General features: G+C 55.9%; 1 protein-coding gene across 2 annotated transcripts in view; it reads right to left on the bottom strand.

Annotated features, from left to right (window-relative positions):
* The window catches only part of ERG (ETS transcription factor ERG), a 99,963-nt gene that overhangs the window by 24,930 nt on the left and 56,055 nt on the right, over positions 1 to 18,978 (bottom strand). For both annotated transcript variants that reach the window (XM_045852746.1, XM_045852747.1), the window contains exon 3: positions 15,449 to 15,600. In XM_045852746.1, the coding sequence (XP_045708702.1) occupies positions 15,449 to 15,600 (152 nt within the window). The remainder of the gene's footprint in view (positions 1 to 15,448; positions 15,601 to 18,978) is intronic.

Raw genomic sequence — 18,978 nt, 5'->3', positions numbered from 1 at the left:
GGGCAGGGCTTCCCTGGGGAAGGAGAAGGTCGCACAAAGACGGCTGTTTCTGGGTCCGCCCGGGCCCTGGTCCCCAAGCCCCTGCCCTGCAGGTTCACGATCCACGACTACGAAGAGGAGACAGGGCCGCTCCACGGGCTGAATGAGGACCCTCGTTTCCGACCCGCCCACAGGCCCCTTGTCCCGGGGCTGCTCTCTGCAGATCCCGTAACCGAGAACAGTTCGCAAGGGGCAGGCCCACGCTCCTCAGTGTGGAGCACCTGGCCCCGAGTTCCGTGGTCCCTACTGTCCTCCCAGTCCCTCCCCGACCCCGCTGTCCACAGCCACACGCCATTGGCTGCCACCCCGAGCCGACACCCCACGCCTGTGCCCACGGCACCCCCTGCTCCTTCCTCCCCCTCCCTTCACCTAGACTCGCCCTCTCCTTTGGGGGTCTGCCCCTCTTGGCTCTTGAGCTGGAAGCACCTACGGTGAACCTCTGGGCGGGGGAGCGGTAACAAGACCAGAGGCCCAGGCCTCGCCCCGTGACAGCCCCCCCCGCTGAGTTCCACCCCCTCCCTGGGCCAGGCACGGGTGCCGCGGCTGTGGACAGAGGGTTTTTTAGGGCTCGGGTCAATGTGCTGGGGCTCAGCTCACCCTTCAGCTCCCCGGAGAGCCCAGCACAGTCTCTGGGCCTCCTCCAAGACGCCTGGTGCGTCAGCCGCGCTTGCCTCTGTCCCCCTGCCCTCACAGAAGGGAGCGCCCGAGGCCCCGCCAAGATCCCACAGGCCTGGCTTCCTCCCCTGGCCCACCCTCTGCGGGTGAACAGGGAAGGGCAGGCACGAGGCAGCAGCAGGAGCCCCAGCGACGCAGGGCCCTGGTCCAGGCTCGGCCATGCCACCCGCACCGCCTGCCTCTGGCAGCAGTGAGACGGGGAGCGCGTCGCCTCCCCTCACGACCTCCGGCTGAGCCCAGCCTCCCTTCGCACGGAGAACTCGAGACTCTGATAGGAAAGGAACCGAGCTGAACTGAACTCCGTGAGAGCCACCGGGCACCTCCCTCCCACGGGCACACGCACTGCAGGGATTCAGAGGCGGCCGAGGAGAGGACGTGCTGGGAACCTGCCCGGGGAGGCGGCTGCGAGCGAGCACCACCCGCGGAGCAGAGTAAGGCCCGTGTCGCCGAGCCGAGCGAGCGGGGTGTGCGGACGGGGCGGGCCCACAGCCCCCCCAGCCAGGGGAACAGGAGGTTCCGCCAGGGGCGTGCGGCACGGGGCTGCACCAACGAAAAGGACTGTGGCCGGAAGCAGGAGAGAGAAGCCCTTCAGGTTTGGGGGAGCAGCCGGAGCCCAGCTTCACCCCCGCAGAGGCGTGGGGGGTACCTGACGCGCCGAGGGAGATGTGAGGAAGTGGGCCTGGCTGCCGGTGGGGGCGGACTTACGAGGGCTCCCCGCCGCAGACATAGGGGGATGGAGACAGAAGTTGGGGTCCCACCAAGGGAGCCTTCGGTGTCTTGCTAAGGTGGCTGGACTTTACGGTCTAGGAACTTCAGAGTCATTGAAAAATACCTGAGGAATCAAAGAATGCTTTAAACGGCACCAGGCACCACCAACGGGGTGAGCAAATAAACGGCTTCACCGGGAGCCGGAACACCCGGATTTGGGCCTGACCGACCCATTCACCAGGTGTCAACGTGCACCTCTCCGGATCGCGTTTTCTTTGCCGGCAGGTAATTAGGCGGTGAACTGCTGGGGAAATGGAAACGTGAACGGGAGAGATACTGTGTGTGAAAGCACTCTGCCAACAAGACGTATTGCAGGGAAACGGCGCACCCACACGCTGGGCTCCGTCCGCAGCGCAGACTCGGCTGAAAGGAAATAGACAATCTATTATCACGGGGCAGCCTCTGCCTTCTAAACGCAAAAGTCTGATTTATCATTGCTTTATTTTAGGAAGCGTCTGGAGGTGCCTCCGTCAGGTGCATCATGAGCCCCTGCAGGGGAGTCGGACTGTTCTCAGCCCTGCGGTCCGATTGTTCTGAGAACCTCTGTGTCATCATCATCCCACGCTCGTGGGCGTCCACGTGGCAAACCCCCCGGGTACAGGGGGCGGGGAAAGAACCCATCTCTCCCCGAAGCCTCTGATTTGTGTCTTAGATTACATGGTTAACAGCCAAGCATTGTAGGAAGGCTGTGCCAGTGAGTGGGAATTTAAAAAACAAACAAGAGCACAGCACAGAGTTTCTGCAGTTGCGCTGTTCAGTGTACGAGGGGGCTACGGAGGGTGGGGGATTTCCGGCCCCTGGACTCTGACCTCATAGAGTTCTGCTGTTGCTGGGAGGATCTGAAGTAGATATTTAAATTAGCTGAAGGGCACTGCATGGCTGAAGGCGCACTGGAAACCTTCACGGTCATACAGGCCGACGCCTGGTTTCAGAGACTCCCCGAGGGGAAGGGACGGCAGCGAGCTTGAGCAACAGCTGGGCTGGTGGTGATACGGGCCCTGGGTGTCCTTTTCCCTGAACACCATCATTGCAAAGTACTGGCTTCCAGACAGAGAAATCATCCTCGATGCTGAAAACACAAACACCTTACAATAAAACGTGCCTCAAAGACGCACCGCCACCCTGCGAGGTCCTTGTTTGTAAAACCAGGCGCCTGGCAAGCCTGCCAACCTGCTGTCCCAGACGCTCAGGAGTCTGCGAAACCTTCCCATTTCGCCTCCGCCTGGGGACGGACGGGCTGCACGTCTGGAAGGCGGCCCCGCAGCGAGAGCCGGCTTGGATTTGAGCGTCAGCCCGCCAGAGAGCGAAACGTGGTCTCTGCACAGCCCACCCTCAAGGCTGCTTCTGCAAGTCTCGGCTTCCACACGTATGGGGGGGGGGGCGGGCGGGGGGAGTGTTACTGTTCCAATCACTACCGATTTCTAGTTTCATCGCACTTCGGCCGGTGAAGGAGGTCACCAGACTCTGCTTATTGTTCCCATCGGCGGTTTCTTTGTGCCGTTTCTGGAAATGCATCTCGCGTGTTTAAGAAACTGCAGGGTCTCTAACGGTTGGGTGCAGGTTTCTTTAAATAACCACTGCATCGAAATTGGTAATGTACATACAATGTTCGTGTGGTTGACTTACCAGTGACCGAGAGAGGCGAATGCAAACCCCTCACTCACGTGGACTTGTCTGCCTCTCTGTCCGGTTCTCTGTGTGTTGGGAGGCTATGTGACTGGCCACATGCAAGTCCCTTGCTGTTACACATTTTTGTGAGTGTAATCTTTTTTCATCATGTGATTATCCTCACTTATCTCCAGGAATGCTTTCTAGTTCCACGACTGTCAGCTCTGTTTTGATTAGAATTTGACGAGTGTGTCTCACGCCATCCATTCGCCGTTACACGTTTTTGTGAATGGCACATGACAGACCTGACGGTGTTTTTAGGAAATCCTGCACTCTCTGTCTCTAGTAGCAAGTTTGCTCTACTTGCATTTGTTGTTACTGGTTTATCTGGTTTCCATGCTTTATTTTGTGCTTTCCATTTACCTGGCTTTGTCTGTTCTTTATTTCACCTTTCTAAACATCTAAATAGATTGATCTACTTTTCTTCATTTCTTTTTTTTTTCTTCCTCCACTGGCTTGGCTGTTTAACATTCTGGCTCTATTTCTTTACTTGTTAATCTTGAAACAAAATATATGTAATCATCAAATACATCCTATCCCCGCCCCCCAAATGCAAGGAATGTAGAAATCTCAAACCCCTGCCATCCATCCCTAATCATGCACGATAATGGTGTCCAGGGTTTTCATCCACCTTCTTGCTGTGCTCCCCAGCGAGGAGCCCAAGGTGGTCCTGTTACTGCCATTTCTCTTCAGTCTGCCCGTGGATTAGCCAATTCCATCGCTCTCATTTCCTTCTTCTTCCTCACTCCTTTCCTCTAGGGCCCCTTTTCTTTCCCTGCTTATTACCTCTTTTCTTATTTCCTGAACTGGGAGTAAGTTAGAAACAGACTCTCTGTCTTTGAAAGAATCTTTATTTCACCCTCACTTTACACAGTGGATGAGACTGCACTCTGATAAACTTGCTTCCTTGGTATTCTCGTGAAGTTCATTTTGCTCACCTAGAGGCGAGTTTTCTGCCTTATCCTACAGAGTCCACTGGCTTCACGCAGCTACTAAACGGGTCTCCGGCAGGCAATAAAAGGGTCAGGAGCCCAGGAGAGAGCTGGAATTACGTCCGTCTCTCCCAGGTCACTGGGCATTTTCCTCTGCTGCCCTCTGGGCCCCGAGCTGTGGCTGGGGCGGGCGCTGCCCCGAGAACCGTCACTGTTTTCAGAAAGTCTGCCTTTTCTCTTTCGTCGGCTTGGGTGCCCCGGGTCCCGGCTCTTCTGCGGCCTCACCAGAGGGTGACCGCTGTGGACTGATTCTTGTTCCTCCTCCCCTGGCTGGCGCTTCCCCACGTGGAAAATGGTCTTGCTCGTCAATTCTGGAAAAGTCGGCTTTCGTCTCTTCAAATATTTCATCTCTCTCATTATCGATTTCCTCCTTTCTGGAATTTCTATCAGGTCAGCGCAGGACATGGTCATGAGTCCTTCCTACTCTTGACATTTTCTCGTATTTTCCATCCCTTTTGTCACTGCGCCACTCTCTGAGGACGGTATCAACTCTTTAATTCCCTCATCAGCTTTTTCAGATCCACTGTTTAACTCATCTGGGTTTCTGATAATCTGTGAATCTTTTTGTTTTTCTAGGAGTCCTGTTTCTCCTTCGAAATTATTTGCTCGTTTCCATATTGCCTTGTTTCTCTTCTTTTCTGCTTCCTTTTTTCTATCTCATCATTTTAAAACCTACTTGCTTAATATTCTCTATCCTATACTTCAATTATCCAACATTCCTGAGAGCTTAATCACGTCAAGTGTTGTTTTTGCTGAATCTTGGTCTGGGTAGACCATTCCCCCCCAATTTTTGTATCTGGGGTTACAGAGGCATCCTCCGGTCTTTATCTACAAGAAACGTGTGAGGCTTGGAGAGAAGACATGTCTCTCCAAGAAGATTCTGTACGTCCTTCCGTCAGGTGTCCAAGGTCATCATGAGCCATGGCCGCTTTGCCGTTGGTTCATTTCTCAGCCCAGGGGTGGCTCGAACTCACGGCTGGGTGCACATTGCATCTGAGGGCTGGGGAGGGACCCGGGCTCAACTCCTTGCTGTGTGCAAGGCCAGGACCTCGTCTCCTGCCCTAAGCTGACCTTTAAACCCCAATCTCGGTGTGACACAGGCACAGGCTCCCCGCCCCCACCCACGCCACCAAAGATGCGCAGGTGCCAGCGTGAGAATGGGCCGCCCTGTTCTCAGCATCCTCCTTGTCTTCTGTCTCTAAGGAATTCATTTCTTCCCAGTTGGGCTTTGCACAAATGGGACGTTCGATTCTATGCAGCATCTCCAGGTGCTCTGCACGGAGAACGTCTCTGGTTCCTTCTACGTTCGACATTTCACTAGGACCAAGAGCCTTTTCTGCCCATTTTTTCTACCTATTACTGTAGAACTTTTCTACTTTCAAAGCAGTCACCAACCTAGGTCAAGTTTACTCTGTTTTGTTCATTTGTTAACTAATCGATTACCAGTGACGAAGTGCACATGTGAACGTGTGCAAGACCCTACAAGAGAGTCACCAAGAGAGTCACCAACTCCGAGGGGGCGTGCCTGCCCTCCACGGGCGTGAGGGACCACCGTTCGGCTGTGCCTCTTCTTCAGAAAGGACACGACCAGGTGGCACTCGGTGGGCCCCGCACAGGTCGTGGCCGTTCGGATGCGCCACCGTGTCTTCCCGGAGGGGGCCGCCCTCCACTCTTGCTGCGTGCTCCTCTGGGTTTCGGGTCTTGTGTTTCTTCATTTGTCTTCCCCCTGCTGCCTGCCCTCCGGTGTTCATGGACAGCCCTGCATGGGCGCATCCTGTTTTCCACGCCGAGGGACCTGTTCCACGTCAAAGCTTCTCCCTGTGGGGTCTTCTTTCTCTGCCCCTGAAATGGCAGCATCCCCGGAGTTCTGTCCTCGGTTCTCCCCCGCCCCCGCCTCACTCTGGAGGTGACCCTGGGCGTTCTGTCGCCTGCCAACATGCATGCCCCACCCATCGTCCCTGAGTCTGCCGGGACTGAGTCCCGTGGCTTAAAGCGACAGACAGGTCAATACCTGTCTCACAGTTCGGGGTGCTGGACGTCTGAGACCCCAGTGCTGGCAGGGCTGCGCTCTCTCCGAGACTCTGGGTAGGGTCCCTCCCGCCTCTCCAGGCAGCTGCTGGTGGTGACAACTGTCCTCGGTGCCCCTGGTCCTGCAGCCGCGTCCTCCTCCCTGGCCCCTCCCCCCAGCCCCCGATCTCTGCCTCTGCTGTCCCACGGCCATCTCCTTGCGTGTTCTCCTCATTTCACCCATGCATGCCTGTGTCCAAATTTCCCTTTGGAAATGGACACTCGTCACTTTACGAAACCCACCCTAAGGACCTCATCTTGACTTGATTAACGCTGAATATACTCTAGTTCCAAGTAAGGTCATGTTCAGAGGCATTGGGGGGCGGGTAGGGCTGCACATGTCTTTTTTGGGGGGGCACCCTTCCACGTGTGCCACGTGCCTGTGCCTGTCGATCCCGCTCTGGCACCCAGGGCTCTGCCCCTCTGTCCCCAGCGCCTAAGCAAACAGGAAGGAAGAGCAGAGACTGTCTGAGGAATCCTCACACCCCAGGCACTGTTAGTGACCCTCGCGTGTATTGTCTTACTGAATCCATTCAGCACTGTATACAGTAGGCATCACTGCCATCCTTATTGTGGTGCCAAGAAAATAAAGAACAGTGCGACGAAGTGACTCCCCAGATCCCAGAGCCAGAAAACAGCAGCGTCTGGAGCTCACGGGTGTGATTCCCGATAAAGGGCGCTCACCCTGGGCTCCCGGCGGGCCGCTGGGCTGGGCGGTGGGTCTCGCGGGTTTCTTAAACACACAGGGAACCAAACCAAAATCGCCAATCTCAAACTTTCTTTTCTGCATCCATCAACATCCACCCGGCCAGCCATGCCCAATCGAAGTTCCTTTCAGTTCCCCTCTTCCCTTTGGTCTTTAAGCAGAACAGGTAAACCACGGCCATCACAGACACGTAAAGGGTAGGTGCTGAGCAACACAGAGACGATTCTGAACTTCTCATCTACCCCACCCTTGTTCCCTTCGGCGTCCTTGGAAAAGGCCACTCCGGCATCTCTGCGACACCGCCGCCACACTCCTGTTCCACCGCCCCACCGCCCTGCGGCCCTCCCTAGATGCTTCTGAGAGTCCGGAACGGGGACTCGAACTCAGACTCTGGGGGCGGACAGACCGGGCCAGACCCGGGCTCGCCAACGGCTGGGACGTCCTGCCCTCGGCGTCCCGGGGTTTGGTCTCTCCACCTGTACAGTGAACAAGCAGCACCTGAGAGACAGGGGGCCGTGGGGGTTAAGAGAGGCGACACCTGCTTCACACACGCAGACGACCAGGGGCTGATGACAGTGCGCACTCGACAGACGGGAGCTGCCGCCGTCTCGGTTTGCGGGACTTGGGTCACATGTGAGTCCCCGAAGAGTCCCCTTGGGTGCTATTCAGCTGATGGTTTAAAACTACAACTGACCCTGACGTTAGGATTTAAGTTTTAGCTGCTTTGCTTGTGTAGTTCCTTGAGTTACGTGGAAGAGATTTAACCAGAAGCTTCTAGAATCACGAACTGTGATGCAGACAGAGCGACAGAGCGGGAGGGACCCTCAGGAGTGTTCGGTGGCACGGCAAAGGACGATAGAGAAGAAACGTGTAGTTTCTGACGTCAGAGTCTTCCAGCACGAACGTGCAAGGATGAGGGAGTGGCTCTGCCCTTACCCGCCCGTGCGAGTGTCCCTGGGAAACCCATGCCACCTCCGGAGGGCTCGGTCCTCAAGTGTAAAGGCAGAGGCTCCTTAAGTATCTGTCCACCTGACTGGGTCGGGAAGCCAGATATTTAGTGAACATCACCATTAGCATTTACACTGGTAGCCTGAGAAAGCAGAGGGCCCGCCCCTCTGTGGGGGGGAGTCCTGGGGTTCCCTGGGACCCCTCTGCAAGAGATCAAAAAGGTGGGGGAAGAGAGGACTGGAGCTGTCTGCCGTCCGTCCATCCTCTGCCGGCTCTCCTGCCTTGGGGCTCGGGCGGAGCACCGCACTGTCGGCTCTCCCGGCTCGGGTTCGCAGACGGCAGACCGTGGGCTGCCAGACTCCTCGGCCACCCTAACCGCACGGGCAATGCCCCGTGATAGACACATAGACAGATAGATAGATGATAGATAGATAGATAGACAGATGATAGATATTTTTATGTGTGTGTGTGGATATATATATACACACACACACATATATATATATATACACATATATATATATATATATATTTATATATATATATGTATATATATATAAAGAGAGAGAGAGGGAGGGAGGGAGAGGGGGAGAGAGAGAGAGAGAGAGACACTGGCTTTGTTTCTGTGAAGAACCCTGACTAACACACAAAGTTGAGCAAAGACCATCAAGAATCTTGCAACTCCAGCTCCCGTGATTCCGGGATTCCCAGTAACTAAGTCTGGATTACTATCAGTAAATGCCCATTCACCGATCTCTGCTTGCCGCTTTGCCTGGTGACTAAGAATGCAAAGGACGCGATCACCAGCCCACGAAGGTTATCGTGATCTAAGGGAACAGACAGGCTTTTAAACCACCAACTCCACCAGGACGAAAACACGAGGTGCTGGCCACCTGGGCGTGGTCGGGGGGGGGGGTACTCTTCTATGACTCGCCAGTTGTCGTGTTCACACGACGGCTGGAGGTGCCACTCGCAGGCAGGGTCTGGGGAAGTGACGCGGGCCCTCTGCCCGGGTGGGGACTCGAGACCCCGAGCGCACAACCGCCAGATGGCCAAGGCTCGCGCTGGGTGCCAGGCGTCTGTCCGCGCTGGACGCTTCTCCGCTGCAACCCACTGTCTTTGTGGAGGGCGTGGCGGGCGGCAGGCTGGTGAAATGCGGTGTCGCAACGGCGGCAGGAAGACACATGTGGCAGGAAGGTCCTGCCCCCAGCCTCGGCGGGACCTGAGTGTCAAGTCCAGGGATTCTTCTCGGAGAAGACCATGGCCTTCCCGGTGGCACTTCTATGTGCAAACAGGAATTGCTGCCCTGATGACTCTTTCTAGTGCAGCTGCCAGGAAACCCAAAGCCGCGCTGGAGGCTTAGTGGCAGCTCCGTGGCCAAGCTGTGGTCAGAGCGGCTGCGTCCTCCCTTCCCGTGACCTTGGCTTTCCACTGACCTTTAACTGCCTTAATGCTGACCCCTCATTTCTACTTGAACTGTCATCTAGTTCATGTGTTTACCGCTAGTATAGTTCACAGGGCTTCTCACCTCCTTCACGGTCTTAGATGGGACACCTGGATTTAAGTAAGGAGACAGACGCAGTATAGAATGTAACTCTATAATCTGCAATTTGGAAACAAAATAAAGTGTTGTCATAGAAAGACTTGGTAAGATGTAAAAGAAGCGATTAAGTTCCCAAGAGATCAGGGAAGGCTTCCCAGACAGGGTGGATTTCAGAGCTGCCCTGAAGGAGGAGAAGGATTTGTGGGCGCAGAAAGGAGGAGGGGCGTCCACTCGGCAGGGACAGTGCGCACGCAGGAAGACACTGGGCTGCGGCCCCGCCACGCAGCAGCCGGGAACCCAGTGACGTGCCCGGAGGGCGGGGTGTGGCGCCGGAAAGTGGGAAGGCGCAGACGGATTCAGGGATCAGATCAGGAGGGGCGCAGAGGAAGCCTTCCTGGACTAGTCACGGTTGTATTCATCTCACCCCCCAGATGTCTTGAGTCACCGGTCTGAGTCATGCGCTGGAACTCAATCACACACTCCCCCGTCGTGAGCCGCATTGTGTGGATGGGTCTTATCTGCCTCGGACAGCTGTGGGTCATTTCCTCTGTGACGAGTGTGGGTGACGAGTGCTCGCTGAACACTTCTTGATTTGAGCAGAAGTTCCCCAGCGTGGAGGGTCTGAGGAGGACACCACACACGTAGCTTCGCCCATGTGTGTTTGGGGGCCAAGAAGAGGGAGTTTGCAGTTGCATAAAAGTTTGTATTCATGGCGACTGGAACACGGGAAGTGCTCGGTGCGCGAGTGAATGAATGAATGGATGGATGGGGTAAACCAATGAGGACACAAACGCCGCAACTCTATCTCCTCCATCTCCGAGATTTCGGATTACCACAGGGGCTTGTGCTCAAGGTGGATATTTAGAAAACAAGTAGAATCTTTGAAAAGCTCAATGCTTTACCACCCGTCTGAGGGAATAAAAACAGAGAAAAAGAAAAATCTTTCCAAACAATGTCAGCTGCTAAAACCAGAGGCCCCGTTGCCTTTGGGGCAGCATTTTGCAACTTCAGAGAAGACCGCGCCTTCCTCTTTGCGAGCGCCACCGGTTAGCACATCGCCAAGCACGCCGTCCTTGCCGGGGAGGCGGCAGCGGCTGCCCGAGGCCCGCCCGGCACACGCAGGGGCAGCACTGCCGACGGCAGGCGCTTCACGAGACACGAGGCTTACATCCCTGAGAGCATGCTGGTGCTGTCGTGTAATGCGGGGACCCGCCGTTTCTAAACACGGACCCATCCCGCAGCCTTGGCGAGGCAGGGCTGGGAACACCTGGATGTCAGATTCCAGCCTTGCACCCACGTCAGCTCGGCCGTGGGTGAGGACACAGCCAAATGCCCTCGGGCCTGGTCGTGCGCTCGCCCCGAGGGGCCCGAGGGGAGCTCAGCGCCGGCGCCCAGGGACGCAGTGGAGGTGCTTTCTCGGCTCTCGTACTGCGTTCACTCCGTGTCTTCGACGGTCCCGGATGGCCCCGTGAACGCCTTGACCCACGGCCTCCACCAAATTTACTGTGCCAGCCCAGGACAAGCCCCAAAACACATCTTCAGGGAGGAGCTTTAGGAAGACCAAGTTCCTTCCTACCAAATGGCCGATGATGATGATGATTCTTCTCCCTCTTCTTCGAACATCGATGGGAAGCTGTTATGTCCTATTCTTCCTTGGACCATTCTGTCTTCTAAAAGGGACATAGCCTACCTTTATTCGGAATAATGAACATATGTTAAGTAGAATTTATTTAGTGTCTTCTCGCCAGATTAGAGCTTCTCACACCTTATGACGCACGAGAACTACCAAAGAGTATGTCAATGACGCAGAGCCCACCCCTTCACACCGAGTGCAGCCAGTCTGGGAGTGTGCACGTTTAGATCCTAGGTCCCCCGGGTGCTCCTGACAGCAACAGACCTGATCGTACTGGAGAAACGTGTCCTACTCAGGCTCCGCATTAAGCTGAGCCAACACAGAGCCGCTTAACTAGGTCATAGGTCTCGGGTCCCTGTGATTAAGACCAATGTCACTGAATGACACCGATGTACAGCTGTGTAAGAAAGAGCCAACCCCGTGAGATGCAGACCTAGACATACGGACGTGCACACCAGAGAGATGACAAATGGATGGGAAGGATGGACAGATAGACAGACGGTAGACGGTATAGACCAGGGGTGTCAAACTCACTATCACCGGGGGCCACACCAGCCTCGTGGTTGCTTTCAAAGGACTGAATGTAATTTGAACTCCTTAACAGTTAAGGAGGACTTACATGTACACAGTCCTAAAATTATTTTGGCCCTCTGAAGGCAACCACAAGGCTGATGTGGCCCCCGGTGAAAATGAGTTTGACACCCCTGGTATAGATAGATAGATAAGACAAAGAAAGATTAAAAGTACAGATGTGATTTATTGTCTAACCAGTACACTTTGAGAGGGAGAGGCACCATCCAACAATTTTGCCAAGACAAGGGGCATAAGCCAGCGCCTCCCAGAATGCCTGATGGCCCCACTGATAAGTGCCTTTCTCATGACCCCCCTGTAATCTTACTACAGCAACTCAAGGAACACATGTTTCTCTTGACTTAGGGTCCACAGCCGGGCTGCCTTCCCCACATTGGTTTTCTCTTGTCCTGTGGGACACCGAGTCATGGGTCCCCTTCGCACTGCCCACTGACACCTTGGAGCCAAACAACACCCAATTTTTGCAATCGTGCAAGATTTAAAAGTTTGCATTTATACATATACATAAAACCTCCCTCCTGGTTCCATTGTCTCTGTTCTTACTTTAGTCCACGGTCCCCATCCATTTCTGTTTTAAGTTGGCTCTGGCTTGCTCTTTTGTGCATATTTGTGTGAACTTTCTAAAATCCATTCTGCAATAAGGAGGCAGAGTAAATATATTAGATTCCGGAATATATATTTACTCATAAGAGATATTTTATGAGTTTCTCTGCAGCTCTGGAGTTAAAGATAGTGACAACAGTAGAGACTTTGAGAAGTGAGGAGTCCAAGTTCAAGAGCCCCATCTGAGCACAGACAACGCCCCAGGTCCTGCCTTCTCACCTCTCACCTCTCACCTCTCACCCTAACCACCGACCCTCTGGCCAGTGTGCACTGGAGCCGCTTTTAGGTCTAGAATATGAACGCCGGTGGGTAGTTGATTGCTGCTACAAATACTTAGAAATAATAACTTTTTCAGCTGTCTTTATGATGAGTACTCCTGAGCATTAACCAAGGCCTCTAACTAGTAGAAACTACATGAACCGTTTGGAACCAGGTCTGCAGAACCCTCTCTCTGTATGCAGAGCACCCCGTGCCCAAAATGCGCCCGAGGGAGGCCTGGGTCCTGGAGCGAGGGCGCGGGTGCAGCAGCCGAGGCGGCCGCCCCAGGTCCTGCAGCCTCGCGGCCATGCTGGGGGACGATCCAGATTGTGCAACGCGGCCGTGTGTGTGTGTGGGCATGCACATGTGTTCATCTGTGTGTCTGTGTATGCGCACACGCGCATGAAGCTTGACCAATAACTGAAAGACACAACTTGCAAAATCAGCCACAATGGACTCTTACAAACGCTACCAACTGAATAACTGCCTGCGCTTTGTGTGAGGCAACCCGAGGCGGGAGCCGCGGAAAGAGGACTTTCTGCAGGAGCTGAAACCCGGCTTTGCACAAACGCGGCCGTGAGCCAATCTGCGCGGCCAGCCCGCCCCCGCCCAGCAGGCGCCGCACGAGAGCACCTCCCACGGATCCGAAATGCTGGAGGCTCGGACTCGCCTGACTTGGCCCTTTGCCACTTCCCCGTGTGAATCTCTCTCCTGTTTTCCAAACATTTTACTTAGCACAGAAAGCCTCAAGCCTGGCCCTGTTGGAAAGGACATCGGTGACATCAAAACATACTGATGGCGTGACGGAATTATGATCTCACTGGTTAAAGGATGTAAGTGGCACCAGGCATTACCTCGTGGGTCTCTGATTCCCTGAGGAACCAAGACAAGAATTTCCAATGCAGGCCTCTCGGCAAGCCGATTCTCTCATCTTAGAAAACTAAACACTTCGCTTTGCCTAAATTGAAGAAATGACGTAATCCTTCAGGGGGACAGCAAAGGGTGAGTGGGCTTGGGTGGGCGTTTTCTGGGTTTCTACTGCATCCTGTGTACACCTGGCCAGTCTCCCCCCGCTGTGTCCCCAGGCACATCCCTGATCTCAAGCCTCGTTGAGGTGCCACGCACCCAGGATAGGTACCTCGGACCTTTCATTTCTGCACCTTCCCTCATTCGACAGGAAATGCCTCCTGCTCTCAGCACAGTGACAAGGGACACATCTTGGGTGCGTATCCCAGTTGCCACCATCAAACTAAATAAACATGTGGCTCCTGGAAAAGTGTTGAACACCAAAACCGGTTTCGTCCCTCACACAAGGCACACGTGAGACTCTATCCCCGCGGTGTCCTGCGAAAGCCCTACAGGGTGCTCCAAGATCAGGGGTGGCCGCAGAGGCTGAGCCTCCTCATGCCCGGCTGTGTTGAACCAGCATCACACAGTTTGCTGACGGCTGCAGCGTGACGGCCCTGCAGAGAAGCCCAGGCCGAGAATCTGAGTCAGGTGCTGTGCCCAGGGCGCTGCCCTCTCAGCCCTCCTGTTCGGAAGGTGACAGAATCCCGCTGGATGGGAGCCGATGGCAGCATAAGAGGGAGGAGTCATGCCACAGAGAGGATTTGAAGCTGTCTGCCCTCACTTTCCCCGCGGGGGAAGGGACCGTCAAGTTCACACACACGTCGCCCACGCATGCCTTTTATGACCATGGCCACAAGGGATGACCTGTGCACGCAGCCCAGTGGCTAGGCTTCACCCCATCACCCCTCCCTCTGTCAGTGTTCACGGGGCACCCACTCCCTGCCAGGCCCTGCACCTAGCCTTCAGCCACAGGCGAGGCCTTTGTGGGGCACGCCCTCCATGGAGGCAGGGCGATGATCGGCGAGCGTTCACATGAAGGTGCACTCTACTGAAAGACAGGAGGGGTGCAGTAAAGAAAGATGGGGCGGGTGGGGGAGGGGGAGTCACTGGGTGCAGTGGGGAGCGACTCTGGACGGGGGTGGTCGGGAAGGGCCGCCCTGCAGAGGTGTTCGCACAGTGCCCAGAGCAGGAGGGGACCACCTGGGATCGGGGCATGCAGGCCCCTGGGCGGAACGGCAGGGTGACCAGATGGCCGGAATGAGCAATGGGAGGGACCCATGGGGGCTCCTGTTGGGAGCTGAGGTGTAATCCACCACCCCGAGAGAGAATGAAGGGTTCGGGTAGATCTCTTCAAACTCTAACTTGGCCTCTAATCAGCTGTCTGCCCCTGGAAAAGCTAGTTGACCTCGAAGATCTCCCTTTCCCTCTGGGAACACCGGGATGAGCCCACCTGTGTCTCAGGACCGCGTGAGACCATGTCTCCGAATCTCGGCCTGAGACGCCCAACTCCGAGCCAGGCTCACCGTCGTGGTGTTTCAGATTCACGCCACGCATCTCCTCTCAGGAGCTCTAAGTCCGTCTTCTGATCACCTCGAGTTTTGCCAAGTGCATACAGACCTGCTATTTCCCTCCGAGCCCCTGCTCTGGGCTGGGTTTAGGATTAATTCTGGGGTGAACCACAGTCTGGTTCTCGGAATCGGCGCTCCAGACCAGGGACGGCTGGAATGTTGGAGTCTAAGAACAAGCAGTGGACGGTTCCCAACTTGTTATTTTCCCAGATAAGGAAAAAAATTTTTTAGGAAAAACCAACAAGGCCATCGTCTATTATGAATAGCATTTCATAAAAGAAAAGACACTTGGCACCTAATGATCTCAGAGGAAGGGAACTTCCTGCCTCTAGGGCATTTCCGTGGGCATCCTCTCTCTCTCTCACACACACACACACACACACGCGCGTGCACACACACGCCCACACCAGTGAACACCTCCCCACACGTGCACCCACTCCTGCTGGCTCCCACGCACAACCACCGCTCTGGACCACGGAGGGGGGCGGAAGCCACAGGCGGGAAGGGACCGCCCGGGGACGCCTCCCGCAGGCACCTGACCTGCCGGGACGATGACTCGGCGCTCGTTCGTGGTCATGTTGGGGGGCGGCAGGTGCTTCTCCTCCATGTAGCTGCCGTAGCTCATCCCGACCGAGTCCGGGCTGCCCACCATCTTCCCGCCTTTGGCCACGCTGCATTCATCGGGGGAGTTTCTGGTGGAGGAAAAGATACAGTCCCCTATTACTGTGGCAACTGGAAAGCGTGCCTCCCTGGTCTTGCGGTGATCTGGAGAGAGAGGCAAGGAAGGCGAGAGGAAGGCAAGGCGGAGGAGACGGAGGGAGGAGGCAGGAGAGGGAAGAGAGAGGAGGCAAACACGGTGCCCATTAGGGACTGAGTGCGTGTCCCCCCAAAGCCCGTGTCCCCCCAAAGTCCGTGCGTGGGAGTCCTCATCCCCGACGTGATGGCGTTTGCAGAGGGGGCTCTTTGGAGGTAAAAGTTTAGATGAAGTCGGGAGGGTGAGGCCAACATACTGGATTTGTGTGCCCTGGTAAGAAGGGGAAGTGACCCGAGAGCCATCTCCAACCGCCCTGCGAGGACACAGCGAGAACCAGCCCTCCACAACTGGAGGAGAGGGCCCTGGCCCGACGCCACCCAGCCGGCACCTTGGCCTTGCACTCCCGGTCTCCGGAACTGTGAGAAACAAATGCCTGCTGTGTGAGCCCCTTGGTCTACGGGATTTTGTTATTGGCTGCCCAAGCTGACGATGACAGTGGCCAGGCTCGGTCCCAGCGCAGAGCAGGCACGTGGGGAGCCAAGCCGCCACCTGGCTTCTATTTCCTCAGCCAGCTCCTCCTGAAACTGTCATGTCAAAACTCCATCTGCGACGGCTGATTGGAAACACGTGCAGAGAACGGCGAACGGCCGTTTGTTCTCCCTGCGTGACAGTCAACAGGCCACGCACCCAGATGCCGGGAGGCGACCCCGGGCGCGCCCAGCGAGGCTTATCCTGCAACGGGGTTCCTCTTTTTCAAAACCTGAGGGCGAGATCCTCGTGTGGAATTTCCCATCCCAGTTCCAAGCCCGTCTGCCGTTAGGGGACTTGGGGAGACTCACGAGGTCCCAAGCTCGGGTGCCAGCAGGTGGGCAGAGGCGGGGGTGGTGGGGGGCGTGTCCTGGGAGGCTGCCGAGAGCGCACTCCCGCACCCTGAGCTGGGGTGTGCAGTGCGCCGCAGGGGTGGGCGGGGGGCCAGGAAGGGCTCAGCCACCGGGTCCCTGGGGCACAGTTCGCAGGGCCGCTATTAACAAGGCAGCCGCAGCCGTCAGGAGAAAGGCAAACCTGCCTTTCTGCAAAAAGGAAAAAGGGAATTTTTTTTTTATTTTTTTTGAGATCGGAAAGTTATAGGACATGGTAAAACCCTGTCTCATAAGAAAACTCCCAATAGAAAGTCCGGCTTACCCAGGAAACAGAAAAATACGTCTAAACCTTCTTCGATGGTTCGCCCAGGCTTATTGCAACAGAGGGGCCTTGATCTGGGCCACATCTCCTAAGGCGGATTTCTAGGTATTGCCTCTCGAACTCTACCCTACACGTGATTGTTCCTTTTCCGGGGAACCACGAGTCTCCACCGGATTTTGGATTTCCATCCCCAAGTCGAAGGCCTGAGTGTGGGGGGGATCTCCTCCACACTTTGTTTGAGGAAGCTCTGCAGCCTCCTCGCAGAATCATGGGACGACAGTCCTGGCGTGGACGGACTTGACCTTCAAGCCTGAGGAGGCCACAGCCATCCAGGGCAGCGGGGCGCTCTGTGGGTGGCACGGAGCTGAGGTGCGATGAAGGTCATTCCAGACCCGAAGGGCAGGGCAGGGGTGTGGGCAGGAGGGGCCGCCCGGGGCTGCACAGCTTCAGAGGGGATTCCTTCGGCACCTGGGACCTTGACAAACACAGGTTTGTCCTCAGCATCACTTGTGCTCATGCGCCCGGGGCTGCGGGCTGACCACGGAGGAGGAGCAGTTAGCTCCGGTCTGTGGACGGGGATCACCGCCGGGGCCGCCCAGGACCAAGGCCTGACCGCGGGCCTGGAAACACACCGCCCTGCCCCGTGGCGCGCTCACAGCTGAACCAACACGACGGAAACCTAAACATAACAACCGCCCGAGTTCCCATGGTGCAGGCCCTCCACATTTCCAGCGCTGCCCACACAGGCGCTGCTTCCTCCTGATGCAGTTTTTCCTGGCTTCGAACGCTGATCTCTCAAAGACCCATCCTGGTATCAAAACACGGAGTGTCTTCGCTTGAGCCTTAGTTTCCTGGCCTTTGGAAAATTCCATCCGGGGAGCGGAGTGTGTGTGTGTTGGTCTGTTCGTCTCAAGGAGGGGAGTTACCAGGGCGGAGGGCCAAAGGGATCTGGTTCTTTAGGAAAGAGACGACACGCAGCCGGTGGTGAGCGTAACTCACGTTAACGGCTCTCGCGTCCAGGGTGAGCCCTGCTCAGGGCCACTCACGCGCCCAGGTGGGCCATTGTTGTCGCGTGCCTGCTGTGTGCCAGGTGGCCTCTGTTCCTTCTTCTGCAGCATGACAGGTAACCATCGAACACGTGACAGGTCGAAGAGGCGTAGAGAATGGATGCCCAGAAATAGGGGGATCTGGGAACTGTGGACCCTTCAGACCATGTCGTGCATTTTCTTCATTTGCAACAGCTTAATTTCCGTATCTGTGGCCACGCGCTGCAGACACGGGTCACCACGGTTTTCCTGTGGTGTTAGGGCCAGACCCCCATCCGACCCAGGGAGGGGGAGAGGGCGGGGTGCTCACCTGCGCTGCCAAGAGCTTCCCAGAGCTGTGTGCCAGCACGCGCTCAGAGCGGGGCCCTTTGTAGGGGGGGAGGGAGCTGCTTTGTTTTCAGGGTGTAACCACCAGACCTAACCCAGCGCATCCAGCTTCCCCACCCCCGCATCCACCGTATCATCAGACCATCGGACCTGAATTTCACAAGTTGCGCCTTTGGGATGATAAAAAAAAAATCATCTTTTTTCCCATTGTGTTTTGTTTTAGCTTCTGAGGGAGACAGAACGGAACTGTGCTGTGGATCATTTCAAATAGTTGTTATAACGAATGTAAGGGGACCCCAGCCCAGGGGCGGGGGGAGGGCCGCCCACGGGTCCGCACGCTGGACTCGAGGTCGGCAGTCAGCAGGTATCGGACGAAGGGGCCCGAGGCGCTCCGTTCTCACGTTCCAGTCATTTCCCTGGGTTTTTGCTCTTGGACATCTCAACAGCGAAAGAGGGCATCCTTGTGGGGCCCCCATTCTGGGAGCTTATCAGTCCACCTGGTGGCACAGGCGGGAGACACAACCAGGATGTGTATAGAAAAACCTAAGAAACGGAGGAAATTCCTGGAGAAGAAGATTTTTCAGGGCCGTCTATTGGGCACCGCTTTAAGAAAACGAAACCTTAACATGACTCAGGGAGCCGGACGGACGTGTGTAAGAGTCTCACCACAAGCCCGCCCTCCGCGCGGGAGTGGCGAGAGAAAAAGACGCACGCTGCGGAGTCTGCCCCCTCGGTGCACCCCGGGGCGCGCCACGTCATCG

Source organism: Phyllostomus hastatus, unplaced genomic scaffold, assembly GCF_019186645.2.
Source record: "Phyllostomus hastatus isolate PE091 unplaced genomic scaffold, TTU_PhHast_1.1 phas_contig_948, whole genome shotgun sequence".
Taxonomy (NCBI): domain Eukaryota; kingdom Metazoa; phylum Chordata; class Mammalia; order Chiroptera; family Phyllostomidae; genus Phyllostomus; species Phyllostomus hastatus.
This window is presented reverse-complemented; position numbering and strand designations above follow the sequence as displayed.